This window comes from Cynara cardunculus, assembly GCF_001531365.2.
Source record: "Cynara cardunculus var. scolymus isolate 2C chromosome LG 17, CcrdV1, whole genome shotgun sequence".
Classification (NCBI taxonomy): Eukaryota; Viridiplantae; Streptophyta; class Magnoliopsida; order Asterales; family Asteraceae; genus Cynara; species Cynara cardunculus.
The window spans coordinates 37,296,353-37,314,394 of record NC_037544.1 but is presented as its reverse complement, the minus strand read 5'-3'; the positions used below and the strand labels follow the sequence as shown (position 1 = coordinate 37,314,394).

The 18,042-nt window shown below is 34.9% G+C and overlaps 2 protein-coding genes and 1 non-coding gene across 3 annotated transcripts in view; all 3 read left to right on the top strand.

Moving 5' to 3' along the window:
* The first annotated feature begins 1,184 nt into the window (after window positions 1–1,184).
* On the top strand, window positions 1,185–2,036 carry LOC112500047. Its single transcript, XM_025103306.1, has one exon. The coding sequence runs from the start codon at window positions 1,185–1,187 to the stop codon at window positions 2,034–2,036; it is 852 nt and encodes a 283-aa protein (XP_024959074.1).
* Window positions 2,037–8,208: 6,172 nt separating this feature from the next.
* TRNAV-CAC lies at window positions 8,209–8,282 on the top strand. The gene has a single exon. It is a non-coding gene; the product is annotated as a tRNA-Val (tRNA).
* A 2,316-nt stretch (window positions 8,283–10,598) lies between these two features.
* Window positions 10,599–18,042, top strand: part of LOC112501004 (translation machinery-associated protein 22-like) — a 14,528-nt gene continuing 7,084 nt past the window's right edge. The window contains exons 1-3 of the mRNA XM_025104630.1: window positions 10,599–10,844; window positions 10,957–11,034; window positions 16,782–16,843. Coding sequence (XP_024960398.1) covers window positions 10,697–10,844; window positions 10,957–11,034; window positions 16,782–16,843 — 288 coding nt within the window. The 5' untranslated portion in view covers window positions 10,599–10,696. The remainder of the gene's footprint in view (window positions 10,845–10,956; window positions 11,035–16,781; window positions 16,844–18,042) is intronic.

Genomic DNA, 18,042 nt, shown 5'->3' with positions numbered 1-18,042 from the left:
ATATATACTTGGGATCATGTGAGACCAATAGTTTTTTATGAGACCTGTAAGACCAATTCTCAATATTTGGATTAGATCTATAATCTGACAATCTAAACATTCACAAACGCAACGAGATTTCTCAATAATCACAAAATTGCCACCGTGCAATTTAGACCGTTGGATCATTAACTTATAAAGTTGATCAATGACCATACATTGGTCTTACGAGTCTCACGAAAAACCTTTGGTCTCACGTGAACCCAATCCTATATATATATATATATATATATATATACACACACACACACAAACAATACAAATCTTATATAATCAATTATAATTTTTTATTTTGTTATTTTTTCTTTTATTATGAGAGGTTGATTAATCATTTTTATTGTAGAAAGTGTTAATCATAGATATTATCATTTTTATTATTTTAATTTTAGAAAATTATATGAAGCAGTTTTATTAAAATTACGTAAGTATTATATGAAACAGTTTTATAATCATATACAAAACAACTTTATAAAAAAAACATTATATAAAATAATTTCATAATATTAAACAATTTTATGGAAAAATTTCATAAGATTAAACAATGAAATCGACAAATAAGAATGGTTTGCACGGTTTGTTTGATGGCTCTGCATGTCTCTCTCTCTCTCTCTCTATATATATATATATATATATATACACACACAAACAATACAAATCTTATTTAATCAATTACAATTTTTCATTTTGTTATTTTTCTTTAATTATGAGAGGTTGATTAATCATTTTTATTATCGAAAGTGTTAATCATGGATATTATCATTTTTATTATATTAATTTTAAAAAACTATATGAAACAGTTTTATTAAAATTTCATAAGTATTATATGAAACAGTTTCATAATCATATACAAAACAATTTTATCAAAAAAAATATTATATAAAATAATTTCATAATATTAAACAATTTTATAAAAAAATTTCATAAGATTAAACAATAAATCGATAAATAAGAATGGTTTGCAAGATTTGTTTGATGGCTCCGCGTGTCTCTCTCTATATATATTTGATTGTTGTATATAAAACACATAAGAGTCAAGGCATCTGCATCTCCATCTCCATCACAGTTACGTTCACATCTTCATCTTCATCTTCATCTTCATTAAGAAAAAACACAGTGAAGAAGATATGGTGGGAGGCGTTGCATCAATGGCGATAACTTCCATAACGAGCTGGTTCACACCCACTGTTCTCTTCTGTGTTCTTAACCTCATGATAGCCATCATCTTCATAGCTTCAAACTTCAAATCTCCCCATCATCCTCCCCAAAATTTACAGGGTGAACTCGTTCGATCACCTTCTTTACTGGAACGAGTCAAATCAGTAAACTTTTCATCTTTCTATGCCACCACTCCAGAATCACACGATATCACCGGCTACAACTCAATGGGTCAACTCAGCCGACCACCGTCTTTCTTGCAACGAGTTAAATCCATCGATCTCTCTTTCTCTTCTTTCTACGCACCTCCCATAGGCCTCCAGTCACACGACTTACACGATTCGGAACAAACTCATTACGACCTACCTAGTCAACTCACTCGAGTTCCATCTCTACTGGAGCGAGTCAAATCTTTCAAACTCCCCTCCCCTTTTAACTCCGACCATCATTCCGGCGTCGGCGACATATCTTTTACCAAAGATGAACTTTCCGACATGGACCGGGACCCACATCATGAACCAATTCAAGACGATAACGTCACAAACGACGAGCCGGAAACTGTCGACGTCACTCCGGCAAAGAAGCCGCGAAACAGTATAACGAAATCCCGTAGCGAGAAGAGGATGCCGGAATCCGACGACGACGAAGACAAAGACAAAGACAAAGACGACGTTGATCGGCGGCGGCCGGCGACGATGAAGGCCGCGATTGGTGGGAAAGATGAATGTGTAGATGCAAAAGCCGATGATTTCATCAAAAGATTTAAGCAGCAACTGAAATTACAAAGGCTTGAGTCGCTTCAAAGATTCAGAGAAATGTTGAACAGAGGAACTTCCGCCTGAAACAAAATGGTATGCTTTTACGAAAATGCCCTACTTTTTTGAGCTATCCATCTTTGTTTACCACCTTAAATATATAGGGGTAATTCAGTAATTTTGATTACTTTGTTGCTATTTAAAATTCACCGTCCGGCGGCCACGGGGAAAGACGGTGGTCGGAGCCTGAAAATGATTACATCGCCGTTTTCTGGCTCCGTGTATTGTAGTGCTAGTATTATTTGAGTATGTTATTGCGACTACTGTATTTGATATTTGATCTACTAAATCTATAAAATTTCATGTGTTTTTTCAAATGCTCGAAAAAAAAATCGTGGATGTATCGAATTTTGTATATATACGCTTTCTGGTCGAAATTTTGTATACGTTTTCGGTTGAATTTGAGTCAAGTTGTTTTATTTAATATAGTTTTGATAGATATTTAAATCGCTTAGATTAAGATTATTTTATGGAATAATTGATAGAAAATTTGCTTCAGAAAACAATAAATAAAACAAGATTTGGATGCGATTTAAAATCACTGTCTTTGGAATAATATTACCCCCCCGTAATATGCTAGTTAAGGGTAAATTACCGTGAAGATTTACCTAATATTTTGAAGTATGTAATATTTATATACGACAAATAGAATAAATAAACTCACACGTCTTCTTTACATTTGGTGAGGTTTAAACCTTTAAACTTTTAAAAAGTCAAACATATCACTAGACCAAATGACATTTGATAAGACTTACCTAATCTTAGACAAAGGACACAACAAATCGTTTTTATCTTAATGAACATATAGGCTTGGGTTGTTGATTTTTTAAACCATAAAAGCTGTCATTAATCTTATCTAAATAAGTGTAAAAGTAAGCGACAACAAAAAAGCGGTCAAAAGGATAAGAAAATCAAGCAGAAAGTCTATAAACCCATTATTCTTGTTTGATAAATCAAATAGGTTAAGATTTACTATAAGGGTACTCGAGTAATGTAACGAAATACATCTTGATTTTAATATTTTATTTTATTTTTTATCTCGATCGATATTATAATATGGTCTTATGTGATTTAAAAAAAAACGATGATGTTTTTATTTTTGAATAAAATATAAATTTGAAAATATCATAAAATTTTGACAAAAATATATCGATATTAATATCAAATTAACTATTTAAAATTCATCATTTTTTGTGTAATTTTTTAATTCAACTTTTTAATTATAACTTAATTTACGCTCAATAAAGAAATAATTTATATTTGGTTTAATAATATGAATTTTTTGATAAAGATAATTGTTAATTATTTTATTAGAACTCGATAATTATCCTAATTATACTTTAGATTTTTTATATTTTAAAATGAGATGTTTATCATCTATTTGATTATTTTTTATCCGCAGTTAGTTACACGAATTCAAACATGGAGCTTTAATAAGTTGTATTTATGCATGATTTATTTGTAATCTTGAATTTTAAGTAATATGCATCAATATACAGTACTTCATGCATAAAAATGATTTTTAAGAGTTTTTGTTAAATTCTTTATAATATAGTATAGATACAGCAAAATCGATTAATGTTTTACCTCCTTCCCTATGTGGGACAAGATTTTCATATTGAAGACTAATTTCAGTACTGATAATCCCGAAGAATATTTTTTTAAGCTACTTAAACTGTCGAAAAGCAGTTCATATCTTTTTCAAGTTTGCATATGGATTTGTTGAGTTATCGAATCAAAGTCGAGTTTAACTTAATACCATATAATTAAGCTTGAGGTTGACTCGACTTATTTACAACCTAGTAAAAAAGAACACAATACTGGTTGTTTAGTTGTAATATATGTGTTCATGGGTTGGCTCAAGGGTGTACAAATGACAGTGAGGTCCCATATACCTGCTCAACCAACTTTCGTAAGTTAATTTTTCTTATATGAGTGCACTTACTAAACTTTGAGGGGTGTTTCGGTATATTAGAAAATACAAGAGATATCAGCCAAAAACCAGAAAAATATGTTTGAAATCAACCAAATTTTTTTTACAAAATCTCTCAAAATCAACAAAAAAAAACTCGAAATGATGGAATTCGATTAAAAACACATCAGAAGACTTTTGCGGACATTTGATCAACCTCAAAGGCGCACCCACTTCATAAAAATCATAGATCTGCTGTTGGTTTGAGATTGAAATTCTTGGGCAAGCTCGATGAAGTTCGTTTGATATTTTTGCAAATCAAACCAACTAAGTTATTTATATTGTTTGAACAGGTTAAATCAAACCTTAATTTTATAAATTTTCAAACTGGTGAACTTAGTAATGGATGATCAAACAGTCAAATTGTTTTGGTTTAACTAGTTTAATCAGTTCTGTTGAATTAGAAACACTGATAATTATAATTATAATTATAAACTAATTTACAAATAAATTGTGAAGCAATCAGTATTTCATTAAGCCATAATTTACATAGCTTAAAATAGAAATAAAACCTTGTATTATTTGGTAGAATACAAGAAGAGGAAAGTGATGTTTATGTTAAGGATCAAACTCAAACTTTAAATGAAGTGGGGGTGGTATGGTCCCTTTTTCATTTAATGTATATGAAGGTTTTATTTGGTAACGAAAAGACAATAAGTTGCCAAAATGATCAAATTGGGGGGAGGGGGTGCCGATTGCTGGTTTCACCAATATTCTATATGTTTTCTTTTGAATCATGTAATAATTGCTTTACCAGCTTTTTAATGTAGCTTTTGTTGGATTTAGTGTAAATGACACCCCTTGGAAATTTCGTAGAATTCTCTTTTAGTTTTTGTATGTGTTTAGCCTATTTAAGATCGTTGCCAAATGACATAAAAGAAGCATTTTCCACGGGATCCCGAAACCACCAGCCACCCCGACCTAATTCATGATGAGCCCACCAACTTCCTGGCAAAATGCCTACGGTTAAAAACCACCGACATGTCAAGATCAAAATTCGAATTGGTTTCTGGTCTTGGTCGCTGGGTGGTCTTTTCGTGATACAACCTATTTACATATACTAGTTATCTACCCGCGCAATGCAGCGGGATGTAAAAAGTTCATTAAGAGTGCGTTTGGTATGCAGATTATATGGGACAAGACGGGTCAAAAGTCTTATATACAAAAAACTAAAACGATGATTTTATTATCTTCAATTTAGCGTTTTCCCCTCAACCCAACCCATTGTGGATATTTCCAGTTCAGAAAGACCACTTGATATAATCATCACGGCCGTTACCCAATAAGTGACCAGTATTGCTAAATCCCCATCGACTCCCAGTCGAAGAGAAATGTGAAGCACCACCTCGCTCCACATCAGCTTCATATACCTTCTTTCCATCCTCAAATTGCTTTCCACCACAGTTGATATACAAGGAGGATGAATCTAATGGAAAAAAATTGAAATAAGAAGTCTAAATATGCATAAATTGAATCAGAATAAACATGTCATGTAAATTCAAGAACCTATGAGAAATAATATGTAATTTTAACTTATTTGTTGCACAAACATTATCCTGCAAGCATGAGACATGTTTACTGGCAAAAGGTACAAAAATGGAAAGAGCATGACATACAGAAAGGAACATTATTCATATTATTCAAATTCTTCACATTTAGTTCATTGAAAGAATCATTTGAACATGCAAGTCATCATAACATACATATGTTACTGGGAAGATGTTTAAGTTTCATTATTCATATTATAAAAGATTATTCCATTAATGTTACCTCTTGCTATAGTGTATAGAGGGATGTGCAATGGTGGAAACCTCAAACTCATTCTCAAACTCAACTGGACAGAAACCTCAAACTCAACATTTCATTAAATCACCAACAGCAAAGTTGTAATGCAAAATCATACCCAAAACGATACCCAAAACAGCAAAACAAAAGCAAAATCACTAAAAGCAAAAATCATACCTGAAGGCGATTCGGCGGTGGTGGGATGATGGACGACGGCGGCGGTGGGACGATGGACAACGACAGCGGTGGGATGATGGACGACGGCAGCTAAAGTGCGCATTCCATTTGAAGAAGTAAGGAGAAACACCACCAATGAAAGTCCCAAGAAACACCAGACCTAACACCATACCTTTACAAGAATCAAGGATCTTGATCGGAGGTTGGGTTTTCCGGCATCGGGTTCTTCGTCGTCGTCGTGATCAATTGAAACCTCCACAAAATCGCTCGCTTGAAACCTCCAGATTGTAATCGTGAGAGGAGTGATCATTTATAAGTCGTCTAACCAAATAAGTAGAAGAAAGAACAGAGGTGGAGGTGGGTTTGGAGAAGGAACCGCATGCTGTCTTGGAGAAGGAATCGCATGCCGTCTTGGAGAAGGAACCGCATGCTGCCTTGGAGAAGGTGTGTGAAGGTGGAGGCGTGCGCAGGTGTGTGAAGGTGGAGGCGTGCACAGGTGTGTGAAGGTGGAGTCGTAAGAAGGTGTGCTTGGTAGAGTTGTAGTGGAAGCTTATAACGGCAGCGGTGGGACGATGGAGGTGGGCGATGGACGATTCTTAAAGGATTTTGGACAAAGGACGATTGAACGATTTTGGGCGATTGAGAGGGACGATGGACGATTCTTAAAGAAACCATTTTGGGAGTGAATCGTCACCTTGGGAGTTGGGAGTCGATAAAGGGAAGTGTTCTTGGGGGAGGGGGAGCCGGTAAAATGAAGAGGTATATTGACGGGTAAAATAAAATAAAATGATGAAGAGGCATATTGGGGTGTGGGGAGGCGTGAAGGTAACATTGGGGAAGGTGAAGGGTGGGAAGGGTGGCTAACATTGGGTAAAGGTGAGAATCGGGGGGACAGGTGGTGAACATTGGGGAAGGTGAAGGATGGGAAGGGTGAGGTCAAGTGGAGTGTCAGAGTGAGGTCGAAAATATTGGGGGTGGGGAGGCGTGAAGGTAAAATGAAGAGGGGTAATTTGGGTATTACAAAAATTAAGACTTTAAGACTTTGGGGTAAGATGTTTAATAAGGTAGTATAGATAACATATTGGCAAATAAAAAGGGTTATTTTAAAATGTGAGTGACAAAATGAGACAAATATGAACTCGTGAAAATGTCATCTTTTTCAAAATAGGAAGAGTTACTCCATCCATTCCCAAAATAAATGTCACAATGAACAATACATACAGTTTTTAAAAAGTGTAATTATTACACTTTTTAATAAACTAACTGATTGTTTTATCCCTTAGACTAATTTTATCAGCAATCTCACCAATTAGATTGTAGAAAAAGACAAAACAATTTTAAAAAAATAAAATAAATTGTCAATCTCTTCGGATCACACTCACCTAGCAAATCAAGATTATTGGGGATTGTTACATTGTTTTTTTTGAGATTGACACATGGTATCATGTCGTTGGTTGAATTTGATTTTTTTTAAATAAAACTTATTTAATTAAAAAAATTAAAAATTAAAAAATATATCAAAATTCATAATTTTAAATTGTCTATAAATAAAGTTTAATGTTGACATAACAATTTTTAATTGTATGTTAACTTTTTTTTAATTATAATTAGGTTTTAAAATATGTAATAGCTCGTCCAATCTACTTTTTATACTTAAAATTAAAAAATAATAATTATATATGATAAAAAATTAAATATATAATTTTTACAAAATAATATTTTAGGTTGGATTGGATCAATAATGAACAATAAAAAAACTGAGATTGTTTTGAAATTGGAGATTGTGCAAGTAGATGAGAGAGAATAATTTTTTAATTGAGATTGGGTAGGATGGGATTGTGATTAAGGGGATGTTTGGGATGACTTATAAAAACAACTTATTGACTTATTTTAATGTGACACTTGTAATAAGCACTTTTGAGTGTTTGGATAAACAACTTATACCGGTGTCAAACCGGTATAAGAAGTTTTTGAAGAAGTTAAACCCTTATTACTTGTAATAAGTTGATAAATGTTTTTGTAGAAAAACATAAGTTGTTTCAAATAAACAATCCCAAACACTCTCTAAATATAGTCTTAATGGCAAGGCAAAAAAGTATGCACTTATTTTTTTAAAATGAATATTTACTTTAAGATAAATTAAAATAGAAATGTGGAAATTTATTTTTGATAGCCGAATAAATATATATTTTACTTTTAAAATTAGTTGGATTGTTCATTTATTGATTATGAATATAAACTGTATACAATGAAAGAATGCATCTTGTCTGGGTGGTGTAGTCGGTTATCACGCTAGTCTCACACACTAGAGGTCCCCGGTTCGAACCCGGGCTCAGACATTTTTTAATTTAAAGCAAATACAAATTTGGTCCCTATAGTTTCTCAAAAATAATACTTTTTGTCCTTTATACTTTCAAAATTACAAGATGGTCATTATGGTTTACAAAACATTCAACTTTCGTCCCTCTCTTTGTCATTTATCCAAATTAAAAACTAGAAGGACCAAAATCATAAATTCAATTTTGATTGGGTAAAAAAAAAATATCGATAAAATGATAAAAATGCTACTCATTTAACAAAAACGTCAAAAAGAGGGACCAAATTCAAATATTTTTTCAATCCGGTTTTGTCATCTTATAATTTCAAAATTGTTGAAACGAAAGATGTTACTTTTGACAAACCATGTAGACCAAATTTGCAGTTACTCTTAAGTTTATTATTTTTGTAAAATTTGTTATTATCTCTCAATAATATTAGTTTTTATATAATCTTTAATTTAACGTAGGTCAACTTAAGCCTACCAAACTTTGGCTCGTACTGAATATATTCATCCTGATCCGAACTCAACCACTTTTGCTATCTCTATGTGTTAGGATCAACAACGTTTTAGCCTCGTTAAAAAATTGACTTATAATATTGGAACTGGTTGATTATCCTTGTGAAAAAAAAACAAACATGGCTTGATCCTTAAAAGGACCTTTTAAGTCATCTTTAAAAACCAGTGATCCAATATGCTGACTATTTAGACCTACTGACACTGAGATACATGCGATATAGTTTTTTTTTATTGGATACCTACCTTTTGTAACTTATTCTTTTGTGTTCTCTATATAGCACAGTGAATCAGTTGTCTATTAAGTACGAATACAAATTGATTTTCACTTATCATGGAATGCAGTCGATAACTGGATCAAGCAACAAACGTGTCTACTGAATACAACATTAAAATTTTGTGGTCCTAGCACGTTAACCGCGCCATAGTCTTTTTATGGATGTCCATGCTTCATCAATGATGGGATCCTCATCCAAGCCCAAAGCCACTTCCGCTCTTTTAAGTCTCATTCATCCCATCTGAACAACGTGTTATCACTGTCTCTGTATTATCTACTTTCTGGTATATTTTAAATAAATGAAGTCATATCAAAACAATGGGAATTGAAAAAACTCCGAAGGGGTTTAATCGTAAATGACAAATTGCTTTAAGACTGACCCGACTTTGGTGTTGCAGTTCATATTTGAAAAACCAGTGTTCAAATCTTTATTTTTGAGGTCTAAAACGCTTTTTATTTGTATCTAATTCACATGATAAAGCGGGTTTAAGCTTGTATGACATCTATTTATTTTGATGTGACATTTTTATGAACGTAATAAACAACTATAATATAATTTGACAATTTGTTATTTATATCATTGATAGTTACAAGATTCCACTGTTTAATATTCATAATTTTTACAAGTTAGAAAAAATTGCATGCTTATTACATTAATCAAGAAGAAAAACTCTTCATGGGTACGCTAAATAAGAATTAAGATAAATTTTATTTTGTTTTGATATATTTTCTTATGTCTCTAAGGGCGCGTTTTGTTATCAGCTTAACGAGCTTAATGTGATTTACAACTTATTTGATCAGCTATACATGACCGTTTGATACTAACTTAATGATATAGAAATCGATCTATTCAATAAGCTTAGGGGAGCTTTAAGTAGAAAACTAAGTGATTTCCAATTAAAAAACACATTCCTTCTACTTATTAAGAAATAGCTCCAAACAAAAATCTTTCAAATCCATACGTATAAATTAATTAATTCAATTTTTTTTATTTATATACGACTTAATGAAAAACCAACCAAACAACCATAAGTTTAAACTTTAAAAAACTAAATTGGAAAAACGAGTTGGAGTATTTTTTGCAATTGGGCCACGTATTAAGGCCTAACATTGGGCCTTCTTTTTTATATAAATTATTGAATTTCTTTTCATACGGTATAACGTCAGCATTTTTATTTCTATTGTTTATTTTTGGGTAAATTACTTTTTTAGTCCCTGTGGTTTGTTGAAAATTTCTTTTTTGTCCCTATGATTTTGGAATTACGTTTTTCATTTCCATAATTTTTAATTTATTACTGTTTTCGTTCTTATGGTTTAAATTTTATTGATTTTTTAGTCCTTATAATTTACAATTCATTTATGTTAGTCCTACATACTTAAAATTAGTGTTTAATATTGAAGATGAAAATAAAAATAAATCGTGAACTAGGACGAACTCACAATTTCAAAACTACAGGGGTTAAATCTGTAATTTTTAACAAACCACGGGGATTAAAAAACGTAACTTAACTCTTTATTTTTTAAAAACTATTTGCGTTGGTTCTTCTTCCAGAGTCGGCCAAAAAACCCTTCTCAAAATCAAAAATCGCTGTTCTTCACAGAGCGAACTTTAACTTCATAAATTCAATAATTAACCACCTCTAATGGCGGAAAAGCCTCAACCGGTTCAAGTTCCATACTGTGGTGTTTGTGGGTTACCCGCTGAGTACTGCGAATTTGGACCCGATTTCGAAAAATGCAAGCCCTGGTTGATTCGAAACGCACCGCAACTTTATCCAGATCTTATTCAAGGTAAAAGACTTGACCTTTTTCATCGATTACAAAACATTTGAATGTTTTTTCATAAACATGTTCAGTTTTTCTGATAAAAGTTTGTTATTTCCCTTCCATTTTGATGATTCAGAATCAAATTCGAAGGAAGCTGATGGAGTTTCAGATCAGCTTCAGTCCTTTTCGATCACGGATAGCACTGGACCTTCTGGTAATCATGATTTGTAGTTTTGTTTTTGTGAATTGTTGTGGTTTTAATTCAAACTCTCAGTAGCACACTTGTGCTACACCTAGTTGTACTGATTGGTGATTGATTTTGATTGTATTCACATTGGTAACAAAAAATTGGATTTTGTGGAGATGATATATTAATATGGTAAATTGGTAATGCTAGTGCCTAGAATGGTGTTGCAAATTGGTGCCAATGAGTGTGCATATAGGAATAGATATATGTAACCATATACTTGATAACATGGTGTACGCATTGGTATGATGATTCACTTTGCAGAGGTTGTAAACCTTAAATTATATGCATATCAAACCCAATTAAGAATGTTAGTTTGCATATTAGGGGAAAAGTAGCCTCTTGCGGATGATCAGTTGGTGTCGGTTTATGTTACTTTGGTTCGTGTTTGATGGGTGCATTTGGTATGTGGACGGAATTGGACAGGACTGGATGGATGAGAATGAGGTAGGCGGGTGAAAGTGTTAATCCCCAAGCTAATAATCAGAATTGCACAGCTTAAATCTCTGTTTTTATTGAAGCATAAAGCAGGGGCATATAAATAGCCAGTACAAGAAACTGAAAAGCGAAAAATAAGCAGCTATCTAACGGGCTTGCAGACTGGTTCAAGCACGTCTTAAAACACCTAAAGACTAGGGATATTATGAACAGAAACAAGAAAACTTCAAACTCCATGTATGCTCCAACAATTCCTCTCCTAGATCAAACATGCATACAACATTGATTTAGTCTTCAGCTGCTCGAACTCCAAGTAGTCCCCTGAGCTTCTCAGATTGCTCCATTTTCAATGGCTTAGTCATAACATCTTCAAGCTGATCACTTGTCCCGCAATACTCCATAGTATTGGTTCCATCCTTTGTAAGATTTCTCAAAAAATGAAATCTCACTTCAATATGCTTGCTCCTTCCATGAAAGACTTGATTGTTTGCAAGCTTGATGGTGGAGCAGTTATCACAACACATTTGGACATGATGCTATCAATCTGTTTAATGACCTGTTGCATCCAAATACAATGGCTTGTACAAAAGGCAGCAGCCACGTATTCGGCTTCGGTGGTTGAAAGGGTTACTACAGGTTGCTTCTTGGAGGCCCATGCTACATCCCCTCAACCCATCATAAAGACATAGCCTGACGTGCTTTTACGATCATCCTTGTCACCCGCATAGTCGCTATCAGTATAAGCTGATAATTCATCCTTCTGCCCCCTTTCATAAAATAACCCCAGATCCATAGTACTCTAATTGTACCTGAGAATCCTTTTGGCTGCCAGAAGGTGTGCTTCCATCGGATTTGACATGCATCTGCTTATGAGACACGCACAGTACATCAGGTCCTGGTAGTAGTCATGTAAATTAAACTTCCTACCATCTGTTTGAACAAGGTCCCATCAGCTTGTTTCCCTCCATCTTCCTTTGACAATTTGCTTGCAGGAACTATTGGGTTTCTGACTCCATTACAATCACTTAAGCCGAACCATTTAAGAACTTCTCCTGCATATTTTTTTTGACTAATATGGATTGATGCACCTCAACACCCAAGAAATATTTCAAATTCCTTTTTTTATAGAATCTTTAAAATCTTGCATCATAATGAAGTCATTACTAGTGAAAATCAGATCATCTACGTGAAGACTTACAATCAAGATCTTGTTTTCTTCCCTTTTGATGAACAAGGAATGTTCATGGCAGCTCCTCTCAAATCCCTCTTTATTGAAGTAGCTTTCGATCCTGCTGAACCAGGCTTGGAGCCTGCTTTAAGCCAAACAATGCCCTTTTCAACTTATAAACCTTGTGTTCTTCGCCTTTTACCTCATATCCCAGTGGTTGTGCAACGTACACGTCCTCCTTGAGTTCTCCGTGCAAGAACACACTTTTAACATCCAACTGGTAGAGCTTCCAGCCATTTCGTGCATCCAGAGCGATCACCATCCGAATAGTATCCCATCTCGCAACGGGGGAAAGACCTCGTTGTAGTCAGTACCCTTTTCTTGTGCATACCCTTTTACCACTAGTCGAGCTTTGTATTTGTCTACTTCACCATTTTCGTTCAACTTTGTTCGGTACACCCTCTTCACTCCTATTGCTTTGGCTCCTTGCGGTGGTTGAACCAGCTGCCAGGTCTGATTCCTCTCTATAGCATCAATCTTCATATTCATGGTATCCCTCCAATTCTTTGATTTTAATGCATCCTCATAACAGGTTGGATCATCAGATGAAAATAAACATAAGAAAGTTTTGGACCTCATCTGAGATTTCTTCCCTGCTGATGTAGTCTTGGAGATAGACCGGTGCTCTTCTTTCCCTTCTCTCACGTGCTGGAGGAGTTGGCCTTCACGAGAAGGAGAACTTTTATTTCCTTCGACTCGATCTTCTTCACTGTTGTATGAAGAATTACTCCCCTCTCCATCTACTTCTTCATTGGTGTCAGCGTTTTCATACTCATCATTGACAATGCTTCATACGCTTCCCCTCAATCAAGATTAACGTTCACTGTGTTGTTTTCTGTCCTCCCCTAGTCCCAATATTCTTCTAACTCAAAGACAACATCACGGCTGATTATGGCTTTCAGGTTCATGGGATTTATCATCTTGTACCCTTTAGACTCTTTGCTGTACCCGATCATTATAAGCTTCTGACTCCTAGCATCCAGCTTGAGCCTTTTTTCTGCCGGTATATGCACATTCCCCATACAACCAAAAATCCTGAAATATTCAACATTAGGTTTTACGTCATTCCAACACTCTTCTGGGGTCTTCTCCTTTACTGCAGATGTAGAACTCCTGTTGAGTACATGACATGCCCACTTTGCAGCATCTGGCTAGAAGATCTTTGGCATCTTCTTTTCTTCAAGAATGCATTGCACCATATTAAGAATTGTGCGATTTTTACACGCAGCAATTCCGTTTTGTTGGGGCGTAAAGGGTGTAGTAAGCTGCCTCTTTATGCCATGTAAATTACAAAACTTGGAGAACTCTTTGGAATTAAACTCCCCTCCTCTGTCAGTTCTTAAACCACATCTGATTTCCAGACTCCTTTCCTACCCTGGCTTTGAAGATTTTGAAAGTTGCAAATGTGATTTTGGAGAAATTGTCCCACAAAGATCTGAATGTATGAGCTGCAATTGTCTTGCTGCTCTCCAAATGCTTTTTCTAGGAAAGGTTGCTCGATTCTGTTTTCCCTTCATGCAGCTCATGGAGTGCCAAATTCTCGTAGCTCAAGTGCCCGAACCTCTTATGCCAAAGCTTCCTTACTTCCTGAGTTTTAGCAATTAGAGCAAGCAGATTCGGTGGTAAGAATGTTGGTATCTATGATAAAACATTTTGTTTGTTGTCATTTTGCTTTCCATAATGCAACCTCTTCTCGGATGATACAACCTGCAAACTCGTTCATTGATCAGGATAGTTATACCTCTATCTTGAAGCTGACCCATACTGAGCAGGTGGTTACGCAACTCCGGGATAAAAAACACATCTGTTAAAATCTGGGTCTGACCCTCGACTTCCATTCTAATGTTTCCTTTTCTCATAACCTTCAACTTTGAATCATTTCCGAGCTTCACCAAATGCCTGAACTCTTCGTCTAGTTGTATGAACCACTCCTTGTTGCCGATCATATGGTTTGAGCACCCAGAATCCAAAAACCACACACCTTCTTTCTTGTTTTGACATAGATAAGTGTTTGCCATCAACAACATCTCATTTTGATCATCAAACTCTGAGAAATTTGCATTCTTCGACGAACTAGGACACTCATACTGGAAGTACCCCAGATTATGACACCTATAGCACTCCAACAGGGCCTTGTTGAACGGTTGTCTTCCCCTGCCTCTTCCTCAGCCTCGCAGCATGCCTCTGCCTCTCTCCCAACGTCCTTCAACCGACACTTTCAGTGCTTGTTCCTCCTCGACTGGCCCCTTCATTCTTTGCTCGTGAATTAAGAGGCTGCTATGAAGTTCATCTACTGTCAGTGTCTCTACATTGCTGGACTCCTCTATGGAGCATACAACATAATTAAACTTTGGGACAAGAGACCTTAAAATCTTTCCAGTGATGTCGTTCTCCTAATTGATTCTCCATAGGCTTCATTCATTTTGCTATGGACAGTCTTTCCAAAATGAGCATTGATCGTTTCCCCTTCTTTCATCTTTAACACCTTCAATTCGGTCTTCAAACTTTGACGCTGTGATCTTTTGACTCGTGTTGAGCCCTTGTATTTCTGCCTCATGGAATCCCAGATTTGCTTCGAAGTATCGTCATTCAAGATTGTTTCCATGATATCTCTATCAATAGCTTGATAGAGATAATTTTTCACCTTTCTGTCTTTCAGTTGTTGTTCAGCAATGACCTTTGCCTCTTCTGCTTTTGGTTGTCTTCCTTGTGGAACATCGAATCCATCTTCGATGAGGCTCCAGTACTCCTTGGCTCGTAAGAAGTTCTCCATCAAATATCAATTTTACCCATGTTCATAGAAGCCATCAAATTTTGGAATGGCGGGTTGAACAAAGTCTTTCGTGTTATCAGCCATACTCACTTTTCATTCGTGTATACCTCTCTTCTCTCGTGTTTCTCTCAGAGTTCCTCTCCTCTGTATACTCTCTCTTCTCTCGTGTTTCTCTCAGAGTCCCTCTCTTCTGTATATACTCCCTTCTCTCAATCAGGCCCCTTTGGTTGTGGCTCTGATACCAATTGTTAATCTCAAAGCTAATAATCAGAATCGCACAGCTTAAATCTCTGTTTTTATTGAAGCAGAAAGCAGGGGCATATAAATAGCCAGCACAAGAAACTGAAAAGCGAAAATAAGCAGCTATCTAACAGGCTTGAAGACTGGTTCAAGCACGTCTTAGAACACCTAAAGACTAGGGATATTAATTACAGAAACAAGAAAACTTCAGACTCCACGTAAGCTTCAACAGAAAGAACCGTTGACAGTTTTAGAGTTTTAATTTGACACAAGCAGTTTAGTAATTTACACCAAGCTTGTCCCATCTCCCTAATTTTTGCTTCGCCTATATTGGCCGTCTACCAGAAAATACATAAGTTGATCAACATGTACTCATTCCTGAGATAGTGCGGTAGGTGTCATCTCTCATTGAATTGTGACACTATATGCTTGCTACCACATATATGTATGTATGTATGTATGCATGTATGAATGATGTATCCATCCATGATTTGGTAAGAGTATGCATGCGTATGTTAATTTGTTGAATCAGATATCCCGAAATCTCCAATTGTAAATGTGGCTTTTTATTCATGTCAAGCTCATAGGTTTGTTAGAATACTTGCTGTTGAAAAAAAATGAGTTCTTCTAAGAGCAAAGTGGCCTTAGGGTCGTTGAGAAGGCAACAAGCAAATGGCACATATGATATATATATATATATATATATATATATATATATATATATATATATATATATATATATAACGTTGTAGGAGAAAGGGGATAAGAATTTTTTTACAGCAAAACAGGCTTAGATCATTGGAGAAAGTAGTTGTCACGGCCTTAGTTCGTTGGACAAGTAGATGACACAGAGCTAGCAGTGGATGTAGTACAGTTCTTATTTCCACCTTTTTAATTTTTTAGCATTTCTATAGCTATTTTTTTTGCAAATTTCAGGTGTACATTGAAATATATTTTTTCTTCTTCTAACATTAAGCTTCCGCTTTCTTATAATAATCTAACCTTGTTTTCACTTTCGTCTTTCATGAATTGCAGGTTCTTCGGCGCTAAAGCAAGAGCCAGTAAAACGACTTCCAGGTGGAAAGATTAAAAAGAAGGTATAAACTAGACATTTTTTTAACGTAAATACATGTCTATGTCTTCTAAAAACCAACCCATTTGAAGTAAACCGAGGGTTCAAAAAATTTGGTTCTTTCGAGCTCCATCCTGTTGTCTTGGTTTGGCACCAATGGAGTTTGAAGCATTTTTGTTTTAGAAACCGGAAAAGCAACTAGAAAAGACCCATTTGAAGTAAACCGAGGGTTCAAAAAATTTGGTTCTTTCCAAGCTCCATCCTGTTGTCTTGGTTTGGCACCAATGGAGTTTGAAGCATTTGTGTTTTAGAAACCGGAAAAGCAACTAGAAAAGACACTGCTAATAAAATTTTATCAACTTAAATGCAAAGGGTGTTAGAAGCCTAAAATTGATTAGAGTGCATTTTATTGGGACATATTTTCTTACTCAAATCCATACTCTTAGATTAATGATTTCTATGATTATATGTAGTATGAACCATGAAATCTAGTTATTCTGATTATATCCAACTCTGTGTCCTTATGTCGTGTGTTTTTGTCCTCATAATCTGCAATTTACATGTGTATTAGTTTATTTTAAAGGTACACCCAAACAATAATTACGGTAGTTATGAAATACCATAAAAATGACTACTACTTTTGTCCCAAAATAAATATTCGCAATGAAAAAGGTACATAGTTTTGGAATTGTGTAATTATTACATTCTTTAACTAACTAAATGACAATTTTACCATTAATAGTAGAGTGAAAGTAGAGTGGCTATTTCCTTGAAGACCCCCGGCTTGCGGATAGCGTGTCACGCATGCATACATATACTCATGTTGTGTTTTACGTGACAATGTATATGGCAACACACACACATAGACACATGTTTTTATGGTCACAACCAAACCAAACCAAACAAATCCAAAATACCCCACATGAAGGTGAGGTCAGGGAGGGTAAGATATGCAAATTTGACATCTATCCCAAAGAGTATAAAGACTGTTCCCCTTGACTTGTGAGAAGTGTGACAAAGAGAGAGATATGATATGGTTTTGAGAAGCATGTTAAGAGTAAAAAATAAGATACGAATTGAAGCAGGTACAAGACAAGTATATTTTGGATATCAAAGCTTAGGATCTGTAATACCCAAATACAAACTCAGAATAAGAAAAGTAAAAGAAAACAAATTATGGAAGAATTTTCTGGTAGCTTTATTTCTCAACTGAAAATACGATGC